The following is a 21,424-nucleotide window of genomic DNA, read 5'->3' as shown; positions in this document are numbered from 1 at the left end:
CTGTAGACAATAGATAACGTGCAGGTAGAGTTTACATTGTTCATTTACAAAATACAAGAAAATATACAAACTCCTGACCCTATACCTTACGACTTACGATCCATCGATCTATTATATCTCCGTGTGGTCTTCGTAAAACCCTAAAGCAAAAACATCACAACCCTTTAATAATTTTCATTCTATTTAGCATCCAATTTCCAAGCAGTAAACACTATAATCCCGTGTTCAAAAACGTCCCCAAGGATAATATTAATGACTGTAACTAACAGATAATGTTCAGTAATTAATTACGGAGATTGTTGGTCAATCACGACGAACGTTAAAATCTGAACGTGTGCGTTTTGTTCTTTTTTTGCGTCGTGTGTGGTCATACGGTTTTAAAGACGGTACACACTGTTGACATTGTCATTATTAGCCGACTTCAAAGTTCCAAAAGTCGCAGGTTCTCAACTTTATTGTGTTTTTTTAATATATTTGTTAACTTCGTCATTTCTGAACAGTTTTCTTTTATTGATTGTCAGAAGTCCAAACTCGGGGTTTGCCAACGAGCCATGGAGCGTAGCATATTAGGTGTGAAATTGGTGGATCGAGTCCGGGAACACCACGATGTGCTCCAAAACCCAAATCGTCGATGTAGCTCGGAAGGCGGCCAAGCTAAAATGGGCTGGTCACGTCTGCTGAATGCCCAATGAGTTCAGAGGCAAAATCGCCACAGACATTTGTGAATATTTATTTATGTCCGTATATGTATCTACCGGTCTGGCCTAGTGGGTAGTGACCCTGCCTGTGAAGCCTATGGTCCTGGGTTCGAATCCCGGTAAGGGCATTTATTTGTGTGATGAACACAGATATTTGTTCCTGAGTCATGGACGTTTTCTATGTATTTAAGTATTTGTATAAGTATTATATATATCGTTGACTGAGTACCCACAACACAAGCCTTCTTGAGCTTACCGTGGGACTTAGCCAATTTGTGTATGAATGTCCGTATAATATTTATTTATTTATTTATGTATAAAAAACTACAACTTTCTACAATGACTGGACATAATATTTGTATATTATTATTGATACACTCAGATAAACGAAATTGTATATATATTTTAAATTGCTAGATTGTTACGTTAGTCATAAAATTAATCTCTCTGTTTTGGCGGGGCCTATTAATTTTGCGCACAATGGGGTAACCACGGGGTAACTTTGTGCCTCTAAGTAAACTATAGGTAAGAGCAAAAATACCCCAAACAATGGGTCTTATGCTCCTTATTCATAGCTTCCTTTTATATAAAACAACATTTCATAAAGTTGATTTACCTATAAAATATGTTATTCTTGGTTATTCTTCATAAGATGTTCTTCTTAATATTAAATTCGTCTGAATATTTAATAATGAACAGTAAAAAAATATTAAAAATTTCCTCAAAGTGGAGCGAATATTGTAGCAAAGTAGGACCATTTTACGTGAAACACTACCTTTTATCTTTGTCTCCTCATGTTGACCAACATCATTAATTTACAACACGAAATGTGGCGCAGATAACAACGTGGACTTTCGGATCAGCTTTTATAAAAGCTTAACAGCGGTTTAACTTGATAACACAGTGACGTTCACAAACTCTTATCTTACACTTGATGGTGAAAAATGTGTCGAATTTCTTCGAAAATAAAGTTAAAATCGAGGAAACCCTAAAATGTTATATGTTTATAATGAGTTTCTGTTTTAGTTTATAGGCTGTGGTGCAATGCAATAGATTAGCTTATCTGTTTCTGGATTGAACTGCTGTGTTTTAATTTTGTCAATGAACTCTGTGCGCTCGGTACATGTCGGTACGGTAGTAATTTAAATACTGGCTTTTAAAAATAAGAATTTTGTACATTTTCTTCTTCGCGTTGGCTATTACTTATTATGTGGCGTTGGTCCCGGCTTTTCGTCACGGCTCATTAGAGGCTGCATGGGGTCCGCTTGGCAACTTTATTAAATCCCATGAATTGGCGTAGACACTAAGTTTTTCAAATTTTCACCATCTAACCTTCCAGCCCAGAACGGAAACTATAGGCCTTATTAGCTTAGAAAAAAAATGTGGAAAAATTCACTGTCTTGGGTGGTTAATTTATTTCTAAGCTTAATAGACGTTCGCAGACGTTTCTACTTGATACAAAATTAATTTAGGCCTTATTGGGCTTAGTCCGGTTTCCTCACGATGTTTTCCTTCGCCGAAAGTGACTGGTAAATGTCAAATGACATATCGTACAAAAGTTCCGAAAAACCACGCACGCACGCTCCGCTCTTACCGCTAGACTACCAGCGCTTTTTTGTCCCGTTTTTCGTACTAAGTAACATCCAAATATCCAAACACTCATACATTTTAAATATATTTTGAATTTGCTGACATCTTTTAACAAACCCTTAATTAAAATTTTCCGCAATTCCTCGATTAATTACATAACCAGCACTGGGAGAGGACAATTTATTCCTACTCCAAAACCGGGTTTTGTAGAAGGATCACACTTCTTCTATTGCCCATTTCTAAGGTCAATATTACAGTGAAAAGCCATAAATAGTGTTGGTCAAGACTCGAGTCCCTGACTCATCTGCTTTAAAACTCGACTCAGTTTCACACTTTTAATTATATCCAAACTCGAGTTTCGTATAACCTCTCAACTATAGTAAAGCTCCCAACTTTGGTCCAAAATTAAGTTCCCAACATCCTCTCCCTCGCGTTGTCCCGGCATTTTGCCACGGCTCATGGGAGCCTGGGGTCCGCTTGGCAATTAATCCCAAGAATTGGCGTAGGCACTAGTTTTTACGAAAGCGACTGCCATCTGACCTTCCAACCTAACTTCCAAACTAGGCCTTGTTGGGATTAGTCCGGTTTCCTCACGATGTTTTCCTTCACCAAAAAGCGACTGGTAAATATCAAATGATATTTCGTACATAAGTTCCGAAAAACTCATTGGTACGAGCTGTGGTTTGAACACGCGGCCTCCGGATTGCAAACTTGTCGCACGCTCTTACCGCTAGGCCACCAGCGCTCTCAAAATTAAGTTCCCAACACTAGCCATAAAACTGGAAGTGCATAATGTTGCACCTTTTCATTAGCGGCTGTAAAACGATTAGCTGGTTCGAGTGTGGCTGTTTGTTTCCGTTGTTTGTATGACTAATAGTGGGTAATAGTAGTAGTGCCATGTTGCCGTCAATGAGCCACTATAACTTTTTCTCGAATGCACTGAAAAGACAAGAAAGCTTTTTTTTTATGATATAGGAGGAAAACGAGCAGACGGATCACCTGATGGTAAGCGATTACCGCTGCCCATGAACACCCGCAAGACCAAAGGGGTTGTAAGTGCGGTTGTGCTTCCGGTTCGAGCGCCATCTTGATAGTCACGCCTCGTGATTAATTCCTTTGCTTTTTGCTTATTAATATTGTTTAAAGTGTAATATCGATAGCTTATTATACAGTAATGAGTAAACTAATGTGGTAGTGTACAGTGAATGGAGAATTAATCTTGAAACGTGTTTAACCACCATTTTGGAGTCAATGGCCGGTAGTCCACGTGCTACTTTTATAGTCCAGCTATCGCTTTACAAGAGCTAATTAAATCACCGTACACTTATAATAAGTATTTAATAATCGATCTTAACGTCAATTCCATCTGCTCTTTCGAATCAAGTCTTTTAGTAAGTCACTTTTTGTTTTACACATCAATTCCTAGGCACGTTTCAGAGAGTAGGTAAGTCAGATGAATTTGACTGATTGTCAGTTCTTTAAGAGTCCCCGGCAAGCTCGGCCGAATTTCACCTTCTAATACAAACGGAGTTTCGTTCTCATTTTAAAACTAGTCTTGGCTTGTAATGAAACTTTGCACATACAATGACATGAGGTATATCTAGTCCTGTAGGGCTAAGATGGTCAGTTTTTTATCATCTGTCATCATGCCTGTCACGTTCTAACAAGTATGTAAGTGCGAAAGTGACGCATGACATGACAAGTGATAAAAATGCGACCATGATGTAACTAGTTTATAAACTTAGCTCCAGTTTATAAAACAAACGAAATAGAGGAAAAACAAGTTTTTTATGAAAAACGCTGTATTTTTAGGGTTCCGTACCCAAAGGGTAAAAACGGGACCCTATTACTAAGACTCCGCTGTCAGTCTGTCTGTCTGTCCGTCTGTCTGTCTGTCACCAGGCTGTATTTCATGAATCGTGATAGCTAGGCAGTTGAAATTTTCTCAGATGATGTATTTCTGTTGCCGCTATAACAACAAATACGAAACCTTCGGTGGGCGAGTCCGACTCGCACTTGGCCGGTTTTTTTTAACTATGGTATCTGAACCTACATAAACAGGACTAGATATACCTTATCCTATTGTAGCTAGTCGTTTAAAATGAGTGCGTATGTATGGCGAACCGAGCTTGCTAGGGACTTAATAGAAATAGCCAACCAAATTAATACCTTGATTCCAACTTACCCCGCCACGGCCTTAAGAGGAAAAATAAACAACCGAAGCCAAAAAGATTAGAAATAAAACCGGTGCTTCTGTGTGCCCTTAACACGCCACAAGCACCCATTGTTGCAGGAGAAAGTCTGCCGAGAAAAGTAGGTAGTAGGTAGTTTTTTATACTACGTCGGTGGCAAACAAGCATACGGCCCGCCTGATGGTAAGCAATCTCCGTAGCCTATGAACGCATGCAACTCTAGAGGTGTTACATTGATGCTGCAAATATCAGAATCAATGTCGATGCTCGGTTTTTTGACATTTGCAGCAGCAATTCAGTCGGCAGCAATGACACGTTGCAATACTGCAGCAGTAACACTGGTGCAGTCTGAATCCAAATGTTACCTTAATAGAGCACATTCAACCAATGTATTATTAAAATATTGAGAATAAGTGCCTTCACATCGGAAATAAATAAGTATTATATTATAGGGACATTCTTAGACATGTAAACTGATTAAGTCCCACGGTAAGCTCAGAAGGCTTGTGTTGTGGGTACTCAGACAACGATATATACTTACTATAATATACAAATACTTAAATTAGATATGGTACCAGGCGCTCGATCGTGAGCCATCAAATATAGGTTACGGAACCTATATTGAGTAAGTCGTGCGGCTGACGCCAATGTGTCAAGATTGTCACAATCATCTACTAAATTTCCTTGCATTCAATGACCTTTCATTAATAATAGACGCGTGACGTTCATAGTTAACAAAACTAAAATGCAGGCAATATTTATAGACAATCTTGACACATTGGCGTCAGCCGTACGACTTACTCAATATAGGTTCCGGAACCTATATTTGATGGCCCACGATGGAGCGCCTGGTACCATATCTACCTCCCTTTACTTACATCCATGTCTGCATTTTAATTTTGTCAACTAATAACGTCACGCGTCTATACTTAAATACATATATACATAAAAAACATACATACATAGAAAACATCCATGACTGAGGAACAAATATCTGTGCTCATCACACAAATAAATGCCCTTACCGGGATTCGAACCCAGGACCATCGGCTTCATAGGGTCACTAACCCATTAGGCCAGACCGGACGTCAAAAACAACAATTTATATGTAAATAGTATTATTTTACACGTTCTTCCAATTAAATATTAGTATTCTATTACTTTGGAAAGTGATTATTGGAAGGTAAATTCTTCGAGGCCATTTTGTACGCAGCGTGATAAAGTGTTGTGGGAGATGTGATAAGTGAAAGGCTTTTTTTATTAGATTTCCACATAATTTAACTTCCAAAAAAGGTACTCAAAAAACCGGCCAAGTGCGAGTCGGACTCGCGTTCCAAGGGTTCCGTACATTACACAATTTAAACAATGTATTTTTATGTGAAACGTGAGTGAAATGTCTTTAAAAAACCCGTAGGGGTCGGATCAAAAACTAAGTAATTAAGTCCGACTCACGCTTGACTGCACATTTCTAATAGATTTTCCTGTAATCTATAGATAAAGATCTATTTTGTGTATTTTTTTCAAAATTTTAGACCCAGTAGTTTCGGAAATAAAGGGGGGGGGGGATTGGTCATTTTTTGCCTATTTTCTTGAATAACTTCTAAACTGTTTATCCTAAAATTATAAAAAATATATATTTATGAGCTCTTTCATTTGATATGTAACACGATATAGTTTGAAAATGTTTATTTTTTTATTTTCTCATTTACCCCCCGAAAGTGGCCCCCGTGTTTACAATTCATTTGTTTACGTTACATGTCCGTCTTTGGGTCACAAACTTACATATGTATACCAAATTTCAACTTAATTGGTACAGTAGTTTCGGAGAAAATAGGCTGTGACAGACGGACAGACAGACAGACGCACGAGGGATCCTATAAGGGTTCCGTTTTTTCCTTATGAGGTACGGAACCCTAAAAAGGTGAATGTTAATAATTTGTGTTGACAAAAATGAGGATTTAAAATCTATATGTCGATATCTCTCGGTATAACAGGTAATAACAACATAATACCTATTAGGTAGGCGGTAGACGGCGTTAAAAAATGCATTTGCATGCTGTTGCATACAACTGGAAAAGGTGACACTGTATATACACTAAGACAGATACTTTTCTGCAAATAAACTTATTCTATTCTAGTCATAACCAATGAGTTTTTCGGAACTTATTTATGTACGAAATATCATTTGATATTTTAGCAGTCGCTTTTCGGTGCAGGAAAACATCGTGAGAAAACCAGACTAATCCCAATCAGGCCTAGTTTAACCTCTGGAGGTTAGATGTCAGTCACTCTCGTAAAAACTAGCGCATATGCCAATTCTTAGGATTATATAGTTACCAAGCGGTTCTAGGCTCCCATGAGCCGTGGCAAAATGCCGGGAAAACGCGAGGGAGATGATGATGAACAACATAATATTAGATTAGTAACTGGCTTCGGCTTCTGCCTGCAGTGTCAACATGGTTGCATTTTTATCACCTGTCACTATGCCTGTCACTTTCGCACTTACACAGGCGATAAAAATGCTACCGTGCTAAGCCCTCTGGTTTGTGCCGGTGTCGGCGACTTCATCTGCGTGGGATGATGATAATTAATACTAACTATCCTATGTTTTCCCCGGACCTTAAGAGGATAGACCGCGGTCGCGCGAAATCGCCTTTTCATACAAGCGTGCAGTGGCGTAACTAGGGGGGAAGGGGGGGGGGGGCAGCGGGGGCAAGTGCCCCGGGCGCCATCCAAGGGAGGGCGCGGGCAAAAGGCAGCAGCAGGGAAACTTTTGTCAGTCGTCAGGGGGTGCAAATTTGGTGACTGCTCCGGGCGCCATATCCTCTAGCTACGCCCCTGCAAACAGTGCAAACGTGGTCCTCATTTTCCTCTCTGGATATTTACATTATGTAAAAATGTTTTGACAGTTTGTATAGCAACCACCAACCACAGCTATGCGGTTGTACCTTGTTTTGCAGAAAATTGTGTAATAGAATGTAATGTTTCGCAGAATTTTCATTCCACAAAAAACAACAACACTTCACAAAAAAACAAATAAAAAAATATTTCATATAATGATTTGATTTGTTCCCTAGTTGGTTAGTAGGGATAGTTTGTGGTCAGTTGTTTTGCTAATTGCTTTTGGTAGTATCAATATAAATAGCAAAAACGCAGTATTAAATACAAAATAATGCATTCGTTAAAATATAGTGACTCTAAAATCATAAATCATGCATATAAATAATATTGTAAAGTAAGGTACATATATTATATAGCATTATTAGTTTTTATTTTATTTTAATTTAGATTTTATTAGTAACGTTTTGTTTTTTAATGAATTCCCTTGATTGTGCCTAATTTGAAATTCTTGACATTTTTATTATTTTTAACTTATTTATATTATTTTAACTTATTGGACAATGATTTTACAATAATTTTATAATTTTATTTTAATTTTAAGTAAATTATATACTTTTAGTAATAGTTTATATTTTAAATGTTTTATTCTGATTTTTGATATGGTTATTTTCTTTTTATAAACGTCAGAAATTTCAAAATTTCTATACTGTTTATTATTTTATTTTTAATTCTGCTTTTTACATTGTGATATTTTGGTGAGTCCCAACATACAGGCTCAGCCTAGTTTGGGGCTTACCGGACACCCTTTTGTGCATGCCACTTTCTAATTATTCTCAATAAAATTATTCTTATTCTTATTCTTATATGATTGTGTTGGACCTATGTTGTTTTGAATAAATGGATTTATTGTTATTATTATAAGGGGTAATTTGAATAAATATAAATGTAAGTAGAAATATAACTATGTTATAAAACTGCTGTAAAATTATCAAGGATTTTTCAAAAAATAAAAGGTAAATCAAATGAAAACACGAAACGAATAATGTCTGAGCACCGTCATTTCAATGAACTGATTTGCATTTTAAACATGTTTACAGATTTAAAATGTGCATTTACATAGGTATTTTAAGACATGAGGTAGGTAATGAAATATAGTACTCGCAGCAGCGTTGCAACTTGCAAGGGTTCATTCTTTTGATATCTTAGAATGTTTTTAATATCCTTCACTCCCCACTGGGTAATTGTTCTCCAACAGTTTTTAAATAATATATGAAAACGATATCACATCATCATTTAAGGAAACATATTAATTTTTTTTTATACTACGTCGGTGGCAAACAAGCATACGGCCCGCCTGATGTTAAGCAGTCTCCGTAGCCTATGTACGCCTGCAACTCCAGAGGAGTTACATGCGCGTTGCCGACCCTAACACTCCTCTCCCTCGAGCTCTGGCAACCTTACTCACCGGCAGGAACACAACACTATTAGTAGGGTCTAGTGTTATTTGGCTGCGGTTTTCTTTAAGGTGGAGGTATCTCCCCAGTTGGGATCTGCTCTAATTAGTGTTTCTATTTTCCATACAAATGTTCTCGACATTTTCCTGTCTGGATTTTGACCCTATTTTTTTATATGAGTTCAATATTAGCATACCAGTACCGTACCGTAGTACCGTTTTGCTTTTTTTAATACCTATTCTTGTTTTTAAAAGAACTAGGTTACTTTAAAAAGCGGTAAAAACGGTCAAATAAATGCGCCGTACACAAACACCTAGCAAGCTAAATCGGCAACATCAATAAATGCAAATTCAAAACGGTCAGCCACAGATACATTTCCTTCTCATTCTGTTCAAAAAATTTCGTTACGATTGGTTAAGTAGTGGAGGAGGAAAATGTCGGAACCAAAACCTCGATCTCTAAGATTTTTACGCAGGATTTTTCGCTTACGTTGCAGTTCTCCTTATCGCAGTAATTTTAGAAGCCGCCTCCGTAAGTTCGACGGAGATATTTACCTGAAGCCCCCTCTAGACTATGCGCGTGAATCGCGGCGCGACTAGTACCACCATGATATTATACCGTGATAGTGTATACCTACCTATCACAAATTAAAAATTTCGAAATTTAAATTATGTTCGGATTTTAGAGCAAATGCGACACTTCATGGTTTTAGATTATATCGATAGGCGATAGGAATTACTCTCTGGGTATACTATTTTTTTTTTTTATATTTTTTTTTTAGTAAGCTCAGTTGAACCCTAATAAAAAACAAACAGTTCCTTAGTTATTGATGTATTTTTCCCAACACATTATTTTACGACACTGTCGCCAACGACCAGGCTCAACGGTTGTCTTTTTTTGTTATTTATTTATAGTTTATTTTTTAGGGCATAATGAAGAAGTTAGCAATTTTACTATTTTTAGTTCATCAATGTTCGGGTATCATTTATTCCCTAAATTGTAAGTAATTATTTCTAGTTTTTATCCGTAAGTAGTATACACGGTGGGAGCATTCCATGATTTTGTCTACCGTACAAACGCGAATTTTCTGAAGATTTGCAGGCATAAGAGTTTCCTTTTCTATGTACAAATGGTCAAAAATATGCACAGAAAAATGGCGAAAAAAAAGCCGCAACAGGAAATAAAATGCGTTGCGTCTGTACCTACTGGACAGCCCGCGGAAGGCTCCGGTGGCAAAAAAATAAGTGCATTCCCGTTGCCAGGGAGGTTTTACGAAACGAAGTCAAAAATGGACCAGCCAAACTTTTTTTCGCGATTTCGGGGTTGGTCCCGTAGTAAAAGTTGCTCAGTATAATCCCAAAACCTCCCTGGCAACGGGAATGCACTTATCTTAATAAAATCTTAATTTTATCTTATTCCAGTAACAGAATACTACAAGATGCCGGATTTGTACCAAATGGACGATTACGACCCGTGTCTGGCCGAGCCGGGCGGCCTGTACTGCCTGGTGGACGCCGACCTGTACCCCGGGGATAACCCCGAACTCATGAGGACCATTAGGGTAAGTTACATAAAAATGACATGATAGAAGGAACGATGATGATAAGATGTACATAACTTTATTTGGATTGAATTATTTAAACATTGATTGATGCTAAAAAATTAAGTGCAGTAGTATCTACGGTTAGACTATAATATATTTTTCTTTTTAAACGAACGTTGTTAACAAAAAACACTTTAACGAAACTCTTATTCACAGGAGTACTCAGAATATAAGAGAAAACATTTCAACTACACACAAGTACACAGGGCTCTATGCGTTACAACAACTTGTAAGGACTTTATAAAGAACAGAAACTTGGAAATAGAAGAGGACCTAAAGTTGATCCTTGAGGAATGCGTTAATGCTTCCATGTGGCGTAAATACAAGCTGAACGCTAGGTAATATAATCTTTTGTTTGTATCTCTTCTCATACTTAATTATTAGGCTGAATAAGGGGCTTGTCATTTGGTGAGACCAAAGTCTATCAAAAATCACATGCATTTTCTTGTTAAACGCCTTTGCAAATTCTATATCGCTGATTTGTTTCAAGACGACTACTTATAGCTAGATTTTATTAATTGGCACCTAACTAAAAACGGCGAGAAATATACATGTTTGCATGAATCCTTAAATAATTAAAATGTAAAAAATTGAGGTTCGTCTAAGCTAATTCTGCACCGGTTTTGACAGAACAAAGTATAAAAGTGTCATTATAGTTCCATAGAAATAAGACGTTTACGACTCTTCCATACTTTGTTCTGTCAAAGTTGGTCAAGAGTTTGCCGGTCTAACTCAAAAAATACACCTTACTTTAATAAAGTTTTATTTCAGACTGTCAAATATATCATCGTGCAAGAAACATGGAGCAAAAACATATTTTATCATCGGAGATTATGTAATGGCAGCAGTTTATATAGCTTTAATAATACTCAATGTACTGGGGACTTTTCACGACGAGCTTAAAGGGAAAACTCCAGGTGGGCCAATTATTAGGGCGGCGGAACAGGTTTCTTTTCGTTTATGTCATCTCGGATATGGGTGAATATGGTATCAATGCATTCAGTTTGATGTCCTGCTCGCAAATGACATGCGTGAAAATGGTGGGAGTAGTTACTGTGACGTCATAAAGTCGGCAGTACCAAGTTTTTTCCTTTTTTCTTTTAAACATATTACATAACATGTGGGGAACCAAATGAAAGGGCTTTGTGAGTAGATAACAAATATGTAACATACTATAACATTTTCACTACTTAGTCTTGTTCACGTAACTACCCTCACCATTTTCGTTGTCATCTCATATATTCATGTTTAAGACATCATACTAAATATACCCATATCCGAGATGACATGAGCGAAAATCGATTTCAAGACGATTTCTAGACAAAATTAGGGTCGGTTGCACGAAACCGTCTGTCACCGTTAAAGCGTTCGCTAAATATTATTGTAAGGAATTTTCATAGTACTCGGTTGAGTGATGTTGATCAGTCTGTTAAGTATGGTTGGTGCAACTGGCGCTTAAACTCACTAAACACGATATCTAATAGTTCTAATACTATTCTATAAGAGACCAATATTTTAACCCAATAGGAATACCTAAAAGTAAACAAAAAAAAATTACCCAAACTATTTATTTTGGACTTCGAATGAAAAAAGTCAATTATATTTACAATGTTGTACAATAAATTATACTTGTTACTCTTGGGACTGAAGTCATTCTTTTTCTTAGAACCACGACCGAGTGTTTTAAAATTGTAAAATTTTCATGTGGAAAAGTTTCGAAAACTTCTTAACTTTTTGTATCTAGAACGAAACTTTAGGGGTTTTTTCAAGATTTTCGTAGTTTCCGAAAATTGCACATCTGTGGCCTATTTCACTACGCTGACAATTGACACCTGCGGGGCTAAGATGGACGGCTGACTATCATTTGTCACCATACCTGTCACGCTCTAACAAGTACGTAAGTGTGAAAGTGACGCATGATGTGATAAGTGACAAAAACGCCACCACGATACCGGTACTGACAATGACAAATTCGTTTCGATAACTTCCGGATAAGTAACGACGGTACCCAGGTAATAGTACTTGAACCAGCAAAGTATGGCGAATTGGCACAGGTGACAATTGTCACTGAAGTGAAACTTGGATCTGCACCTTTAAAACACATTAATGCTTTCAGGGAACTCCTACTTGCTGGCGTTCTCGTTAAGAAGAAACTGGCGCAGACTGACAACACCAAGCAGCGGAGGCTCCGACCACAGATTGCGGAGGCTGAAAGCCATCGATGCAATGAGGTACAGCACCACAGAATAGATAATAGTACTACGTACAGGTTTACTGTATAACAAACCCCCTATTTAGGTATACCGAACATGCCTAAATATTGCCGATTGGACTTATTGGATTACGTGTTACGTGTGGCATTTTTGTCATTGTTACTGCAACCAGCTGCGATGCAGTGTTTACTTGCTTTAGTTAGACATATTTCATTGCGACACCAATTTTGGGGCAGGCCACGCGGCGCGGAGTGAGATACGCCGTATAGTCATATAGCCTGGGGGCCTACCGCAAAAACCGAAATTCGCAAATTGCGGGGATCTTTCTCTTCTACTCCAATGAAGTCGTAATTAGAGTGACAGAGAAAGATGCCCGCAATTTGCGAACTTCGATTTTCGCGGTTATATAGGTAGCCCTGTTTCCTTTCCAATGGTATTGCACTCAAAATTGCAGACAAAAAGCCGACAACGCCAGGAAGAGGATGCTTTCTATGTATTTCCTATTAAAAAGCTTAATTTGTAACAAGAATCTCAGTCAATTATGGATTATCTGAAAAAAATTATCATTCTACATGTCGTTCACTGGCATCATTTTGGTAAACGAAATGAAAAGATTCGGACAGTTTTCAGTGATCATAGAAATCGTTTCTTTATGTTCTTGTCCAGTTGTTCAGATTAAAGGATGACTCACGTTAGACCGGGCCGTGTCCGGGCCGGAGCTTCCGGCGCATACTTTTCTATGACATGACAGGTGATCACGTGATGCTTTCCATAGAAAACGAAGCGCCGGAAGCTCCGGCCCGGACACGGCCCGGTCTAACGTGAGTCATCCTTAAAAGTATTTGTTTTCAAATTACAACGACTTTTTATACACGTTTCACCAGGTTCGATGTCCGGATTGTTCAATGAATTAATGTAGTTTTTCTTATCTCTAAAATAAACCTCGTGGTACCAAAACCAAAGTCAGAACTGCGTGTGACTAGACTAAACAGGCTTTTATTTAATATATCTATCCGTTGACAGGTCCTTGACGATATTCGGCGTGTTTTCGACCCATACTGCGCTAGCAGTTGGCTTCTCTTACCTTAAGAACCCTCTTTATTTCGAAACGGTGAGATATTTTATTGTTTTCTATACACTCTTAAACATAATATAACAATTACATATTTATCTACATTATAGTGCGACATAAATTAGAAATTAAATAAAATGGAACTAATAAATTCCCATACTAACTTGTTGCCATGTTTAAGCAGTTTATGCCAAAAATGTGACAGTTACGTTAGGAAGTGGCGCCCTCAAAAAGAATGTTCTACAATTTCTTGTCGGACTATAAATTCGTCTGTCCGAGTGTACCAACGTTCACGAAAAACTAGCACCTTCCTAGAGTCCGTCCAACTTTGCAGCTACTTTGAAGTTACAAAGTGTAAGTGGTACTATAATTTACGATTCCCACCGAACGGGCGGAGCCGGCCGCCTGCTCGCGGACGCGGACTAACTGTACAGCGAATAAAATAATTTAAATAATGAAAAAAAATTTGTGACTCCTCCCTCCATGTTGTGAGAAGGCAACATGTCACATTTTCTTGACCCCCCCCCCCCTAAACGTGTGATGTAATTAATGGATGACCCCTAATCCGGCTGTATGATTGCAGGCGTACGACGACATTAAAAAGAACATCCTCATCCAAGGTCCCGTCACGACGTACACGTTCTTGATGATGTCTGGTTTCCTGGTGGCCTTCAACGTGGAGCTGCAGGCGGAAAAGCGGAAGATTACGTTGTGGGACTGGCCTAAGGGCATGCTGTTGCGGTATCTAAGGTACGCACAGTTAACTAGATTTCGTTGAGTACGGTTGATTGATAGCTGATATCGGGTTATGTTTTTGGCACGTACAAAATTACTACCTAGTGGAATTCACTAGAGCGTTTAATCGGGACTCTTTCTTTCTTAGGTTACCGCGATGAAATAAAACTATGAAAACGGATTATATCGCGTATATTGAATTTATAATACATCCCGACGTTTCGAACCCTTTACAGCGTTCGTAGTCAACGGGTGATTTCCGCTGTCTGCCGCTGTGTGTGGGAGGCTGTGGGAGTCACCCGTTGACCACGAACTCTGTAAAGGGTTCGAAACGTCGGGATGTATTATAAATTTAATATTCGTGATATAATACGTTTTCATAGTTTTATTTCGGAGCTTTTTAGATTTATCTGAGGATGCTAATAGTTTTAAGTCCACTAAACACCAGCGCCGCGGATTACCGCGGCATTATGCTGAGTGGGGTCCTATTTTAGCGTCCAATGTTTTTTGTCTGTATGTTTCCTTTTTTTTTCATATATGTAATCTGTTGTGGCGTTAAATAAAAGTATTTTCTTTCTTCTTCTTCTTTCTTCTATGAAGCAGATTTTTGATATGACACTGTAATTTGTTTAAGCCCAGCTATGTAGTAATATTGGATCCAAAATCGACCTCCGAAGTGATTAAAATAGTAAGACAACACCCAACGCTAACAATATACATTAAAATAGTAATAGCGATATCATTCGTAAAGCTATACTCTGGTGAAAGAGAAATAAATGCTCCTGATTTTGTATCTTGTATGAGCGAACAAGTAACAAAAACAAATGAGCCTCACTGGATTTGGATTGAAACTAGGTATTGAGAGATTATATTTCCTGCCGATGATTGCGCCGGTGATGGCGGGATGAACTTCTTGAAGGAGTGGCCAAACACAGCACAGGATAGAGATCAGTTGAGAAATTCGGGGTAGACCTTTTCCCAGCTGACACGACAGTCTTCTAATAGTAATATTTAATAGTAGCAGAAAAAGTGACCAAAATTTATGCCTTCAAATCCACCAAAAAGATTTTTTCTAGAAAATTCTGACCATTTTCTATTTGCCGACAGATTAACTCCGTGCCTAGCTCTCGTGATGTTCACTATCATGACCTTGAACCGTCACATCGGCGACGGGCCGCAGTGGGACATCGTGGTCACGGGTGAGGCGGAGGCCTGCAGTCAGTACTGGTGGGCGCATCTGCTGTACATCAACAATTATATATATGATGACTCGCAGTGTTTACCGCAGGGCTGGTGAGTGTCTAAAACAGTGCCCCTACATATTACCGCCATACCAGCCATTGGAAGGCGTTCAGCTGTTTAGCATAATCTCGTCTAACAAATTCCAAAGTCAAACTGGTTTTCTAATAGCTTTCAGGACCTTTACGCATGGTGGGGTAGGACCAGGTAGAACAGCAGAGAAATAGAAAGGAATTAAGGGCTTTATATACATCAACATCATCTGCTCCCAATATCTTATGGTATCTACAAATTCTATAACTTAACGGTTGTTAACATAATTTGGACCAGTGGCGTAGCTAGGCGTGCAGGACGAAATGGGCCGTCGCCTACGGCCTCGCGCCCCAAGTGGGGCCTCGCGTGAGGCCTCTTCGGGCACGCTACGTGAATTTGAATTGTTTTGTAGTAAGTTTTACCACTTCTACCTGAACACCTCCTCTATGAGCTGCGTAGCGCGTGGAAGCTATACTTAAGTGTTTTTATGGTGCAGGTACCTAGCAGCGGATACGCAACTCTTCGCTCTGGGATTACTAGTTTGCGTGGTATGCCGTCGTTCACGTTCGCAGGTGTTAGTGATTGGTGCGCTGGCCGTCGCCTCGCTAGTGATACCCGCTGCGCACACGTACTTCCAGAACTTCGATGCAGTGACTTATCAGTCTCCCGAGTGAGTTGTACCTTTTCTTTTACAATGGTATATTGTGCTTATATTACATAGCATGGAAATCTTTCAACTACTTGTGAAGGCAATTGAATGTGTGAAGGCTGGAGAAAAATCGTTAATGAGCTTATAATCCTCAACATTTCAGGGACTGACTAAATGCCGGTCGCACCAACCACAATTGAAAGACTGATCAACGTCACTCAACATGGCATTATGAAATACAATAAAATTTGGCGGACACTTAAAGGATGACTCACGTTAGACCGGGCCGTGACCGGGCCGGAGCTTCCGGCGCTTCGTTTTCTATGGAAAGCATCACGTGATCACCAGTCATGTCATAGAAAAGTAAGCGTCGGAAGCTCCGGCTCGGTCACGGCCCGGTCTAACGTGAGTCATCCTTAACGGTGACAGATGGTTTAGTGCATTCTACCCTAAGAAAGAGGAGTCGTGCACTGACAGACGATAGACATACTTTTTCTGTGTCTTCGTCTTCGTTGAGTTGATTTAGGTAACAAACTAGGGAACAAATCAAATTAATGGAATATCGTTTGATTTGTGTTTTTATATTTAACATACACTAAAGAAAAAGTTACCAAGTCCACCGTTGGCCGAGGCGGGAATCGAACCCGCGTCTTGGGCTAACGTCCTGACCACTAGACCACCCTAGACTAGTATTTCAGTTGATTTAGGCACCTAGATAGATTTTATAAAAACTAGACTAATGTTTGCACCTTTCTCCAGGATGTTCCGTACCATATACAAGAATTACGACACGTTCCGCACAATGTACGTCAGTGCACACACCAACCTGTCCACCTACGTCGTCGGCCTCGCTGGTGGCCTCCTGGCCTTCCGCTGGCTCAAGAACGAGAAGGCCTTCTCTGAGAAGTTCAAGGTATACCTACTGTTATATCATATAATATATGTGGGAGCGGGAAACCACAAGGAGAAAAAGCGGCAAGTGGAGTTGGATTTGCTATACGTAACCAACTGGCAAGATCTCTGTCAGATTTCCCAAAAGGCATTAGTGACAGAATAATGACGTTGCGACTTCAACTAACATCTAAAAAGTTTATCCATCTGATCAGTGTTTACGCGCCCACGCTGCCATCCCCAGATGAAGAGAAGGTCAGGTTTTATCAAGAACTTCGTGGTGTCCTTGAAAGTATTCCACCTTCCGACAAAATCGCTCTGCTTGGTGACTTCAATGCTCGTGTTGGCACCGAATATAGTTCGTGGGAAGGAGTCCTCGGGCGTCATGGAGTTGGGAAATGTAATAACAACGGATTGGATCTTCTCACTCTTTGTGCCGAATTTGGGCTTTGCCTAACGAACACGTGCTTTCGGTTGCCAGACAAGTTTAAAACCACATGGATGCACCCACGATCCAGGCACTGGCACCTCCTAGATTATGTTATAGTGCGCCAGAGAGACTTAGACGTATTTATATCGGAGCATCGTTTATAATGGCGTAAGCGCCATCGACAATAAGGTCTCTTTTTATAGAAAATACCACATATGATGGCAACTATGTTGCCGCTACGGACTAAAGGGTTAAGTTGGGGCACTCACTGTACTAGTTTCCTGGAAACATTCTTGCGCCTGATAGATACAATAACTTGAAGCGCTGGGGCTCGTACCAATGAGTTTTATACGAAACGAAAAATTTTCGCTTTTCGGTGAAAACGTCGTGAAGAAACCGGACTAATCCCATTAACGTCTAGTTTACTCTCTGGGTTGGAAGGTCAGATGGCAGTCGCTTTCGTAAAAACTAGCGCCTATTGCCAATTCTCGGGATTAGTTGCCAAGCGGACCCCAGGCTCCCGTGGGCCGTGGCAAAATGCCGGGAAAACGCGAGGAAGATGATGATAGATATAATAATTTCAGAGACACCGCTGGGTTGTCTGGCTGATCGTCCCGTTCGGCTTCCTCTGCGTATTATCCAGCACCTTCCTCTACACGGATGGGTACGAGCCGACGATGACGACCAAGATCCTCTTCGCCGTTCTGAGGAAGCCCGCCGTGCAGCTGGTTATGGTTGTGATTCTAATGGGGTGCATCTTTAAGGCAGAAGGTATGTTGTAATCACCAACCTACAAATGTCCTATTACTAGGTACAGGGGTTCTCTTATTGCACAAGAGGACATGTTATGGACACGTTAGGCAAAAAAAATTAGGCTGTTTCATACATTTTGGCTGGTCCAGTTTCTGTGGGAGGGTAAATTTTTAAAAAGAGGGTAAGTTCGCCGGGTCATCTAGTGTTCAATAAATAACGTACCTGCTCAATCTCTTGGTTTACAATGTAAAATATTCAATGTACAATGTCATACTTAGGAATACTTATTCAATGATTGCGTATAAGTAACACGAGGAGTTATCTTACCTGCTGTTGAAAAACAATCAATCATAAATCGTCAATTTGTCCAAAATATCCACTCCATCTTTTAAATCTAACACATATTATTGTTATAGAAATAAATAAATGAAATGAAAATGAATCAGAACATCATCACCGATATCATATATGTATGTAATGCAACTTCTACAAATTTCTCACTCTAACGTGTAACGTGTATGCCTCTGGAGCCCATATGTGCATTGTCCCAGTGCGCCTTATGGAAACATTGGGACAAGTGTACATATGATTGATTGATTTCAGACATAATTCGAGGTCTTCTAGAATGGCGAGGCTTCACCTGGATAGCACGAGTCTCGTACAACGCGTTCCTGATACACACGATCATTCAACGTGGTTTGATCGGTACACAGAGGGTCCCGACCTTCGCATCTGACATTTACCTGGTACTTATAGGGTTATCAACACCAGTTACCTTTGTCTGGGGTTTGCATCCAGTTCCTTCCGATCTTTAGCGATGTCATCGGCCCATCTTGCGAACCAACCTTTAAAGTTCCTAATCCCTATTCAAACTTCAAAGTCTCCACTGAAGTAGATACTCTTCTATGAGGATCTATCATTTGTACCTTCAGTTGCCTTGTTGATATCGGAACCTTAACGTTTCTGATCTTTTTTTTTGCCTTTTCTCCACTACCCAAAGACTGAAAGAAATCGCTCTTTAGCGATAACTGTCTATTGTCTACCAGTTAAAATGGCTGATTCGTGTGTACTTTTTCTTTTTTTATTGGTGTACAATGCAATAATAAATAGTTGTATTGTATTGAATCTTTTCCCGATCCTATCTATCTACAATTTACTTGGCTTAGAATACCACTATTATTTCACAGGTAATGATCCTAGCAGCAACAGCTTTCCTGTCCCTCGCCGGAGCAGCAATCCTGTGGCTGACAGTGGAAGCTCCCCTAACTACTGTAGTCAAGAACATATTCGTCCCAACCAGGAGGGAACTGATACATGCAGAGACAACAGAAGAGACTACTAAGGTGTAACGGTTGGACAAATCTGTACTGGATTATGAACTTGGTGATTTGAATAGTTTCAGTGCAATAAATCTTAGGATGCAAAAAACTAATCTATGGATAATTTCTTAAGCAACAAAGCCCGAAACTTCAACCTCGTTAAAATTATGGAGCTGCTAGCTGCATCTAGCTGCTGATTATTAGGGTTTCGTACCCAAAGGGTGAAAACGGGACCCTAAAAATCAACAGCTTCATTCAGCAAAGCTGTTATTATTACTATATATAGACGACACGACGAGACGACATACGAAATAATGAAATTGTCGCAATCACAACCTGTACCACGCGACCAAAACGTCGTAAGTTCCGCAAAAATTCATGGCGCTTACGCGTTTAGGTCGCGAGATTCACGCTCCGCTTCTATGGTTTGATGCCAAAACGGCAGAAACATGGCGCAAAATACTGGTTCTCTGTGTCGGTTCTATACGTTAGTAATACTAGTTCAATGGAAAATCCTTTGCAACTGCCAATAAGCTATGGCACTATTGGACATATAGATAAATTGGTGATAAAATATTCCCGCAAGCCAGAAATTACGTAGAGTTATAAAATGAGTGTCCAAGGCGTGAAAATTATGCGCCATCAAACAGAATAGAAATACGACCGGCAACGGCCGGCGCCAGGAAAAGTGAAATTATCGAATTGGCTTCTGGAAAATATGAATTATAGATGATTTACGCTTCTTCCTCATGCCAGGATGGATCGAGCATTATCGATAATTTGATTCTCGTTTTTCGTTGTGCAAATAGAGCATATTAAAAAACACATCAAACAGCCTACTTATATTTTCCTATATATCAGAGAAAAAGCTTTTAGGAGAGGTATATCGTAAGATTAACAATTTGTTTTAACTGTAGAAAAGGTTTTTTTAAACAATTTCATTTACCTACGCTCCAGTCTATGATGTAATAAGCAGGCCGTAGCCAACACGCCAATCGCTAACGCTTCGTAGCGATCGAAACGCAACTGTCACTGTCGCACTAATACTAATATGGAAGAGTTATACTACGGGCTCTTGACCTCTGTCTGTAATCTGCGAGGAAACTCGGACTGCCTTGAACTGGTTGCACAAGTTGTACGCGTGTTCGTCCCTTCTATGGCTAAGGCCCAATTTAATTTCCGACCGCGAAGCTGTGCCTAAAACACGCACTATGTCCCACGGCAAATCACCACTAGTCCGCGCTCTTCAATCGCATCAGCACCGGAATGTGATGTATTTGCAAGTAGTTGGATGGATCTGTGTAAAGAGTGCATGAAGTTCTGTGAGAGGATGGATAAACGTGAATCTTCTGTTTTTAATTAGTTTTTCATTTTTGCATTTGTACCTACTGTTTGTCCTCTACTTAAGACGGTATTTACCTAGTCTGTATGATACTGTCTGTTTTAAATTTCACAGTGTATTAGTTCGCTGTAATGCTGTGTAATTTTTTGCATCAATAAAATAAAATAAAAATAGAGAGACACAAAGCGTTTCGTTGTTGAAGCGATAGCGATTGTCACCTTGGCTAGGCCGGCTGTTTATAGTACGACTTCGTGACCAGTAACTTTCTTGCTACAATAAAAAGTAACGATTCAAACAATTACTTCCTAGCCTAGCTCTCTCATATCAACGACCAGTGATAAAATATAATGTCTTGCAAACTTATATTTGC

The 21,424-nt window shown here is 39.4% G+C and overlaps 2 protein-coding genes across 2 annotated transcripts in view; one reads left to right on the top strand and one right to left on the bottom strand.

Moving 5' to 3' along the window:
• LOC134749601 (phospholipid phosphatase 3-like) overlaps window positions 1–21,424 on the bottom strand; it is a 462,302-nt gene that overhangs the window by 269,660 nt on the left and 171,218 nt on the right. The gene's annotated exons all lie outside the window — the stretch shown is intronic.
• Window positions 9,708–19,742, top strand: LOC134749634 (nose resistant to fluoxetine protein 6-like). Its single transcript, XM_063684651.1, has 13 exons — window positions 9,708–9,774; window positions 10,197–10,357; window positions 10,517–10,716; window positions 11,150–11,295; window positions 12,495–12,609; window positions 13,615–13,702; window positions 14,247–14,413; window positions 15,506–15,691; window positions 16,167–16,340; window positions 17,079–17,232; window positions 18,225–18,411; window positions 18,997–19,139; window positions 19,581–19,742. The coding sequence occupies exons 1-13, from the start codon at window positions 9,708–9,710 to the stop codon at window positions 19,740–19,742; spliced, it is 1,950 nt and encodes a 649-aa protein (XP_063540721.1).

This window comes from Cydia strobilella, chromosome 18 (genome assembly GCF_947568885.1).
Source record: "Cydia strobilella chromosome 18, ilCydStro3.1, whole genome shotgun sequence".
In the NCBI taxonomy this organism is placed as follows: Eukaryota; Metazoa; Arthropoda; class Insecta; order Lepidoptera; family Tortricidae; genus Cydia; species Cydia strobilella.
This window is presented reverse-complemented; position numbering and strand designations above follow the sequence as displayed.

Coding starts and splice junctions, on each gene's coding strand:
- LOC134749634 (XM_063684651.1), top strand. CDS start 9,708: ATGAAGAAGTTAGCAATTTTACTATTTTTAGTTCATCAATGTTCGGGT. Junction 12,610..13,614: donor AAAGCCATCGATGCAATGAG/GTACAGCACCAC, acceptor ATCCGTTGACAG/GTCCTTGACGATATTCGGCG. Junction 18,412..18,996: donor GTGCATCTTTAAGGCAGAAG/GTATGTTGTAAT, acceptor GATTGATTTCAG/ACATAATTCGAGGTCTTCTA.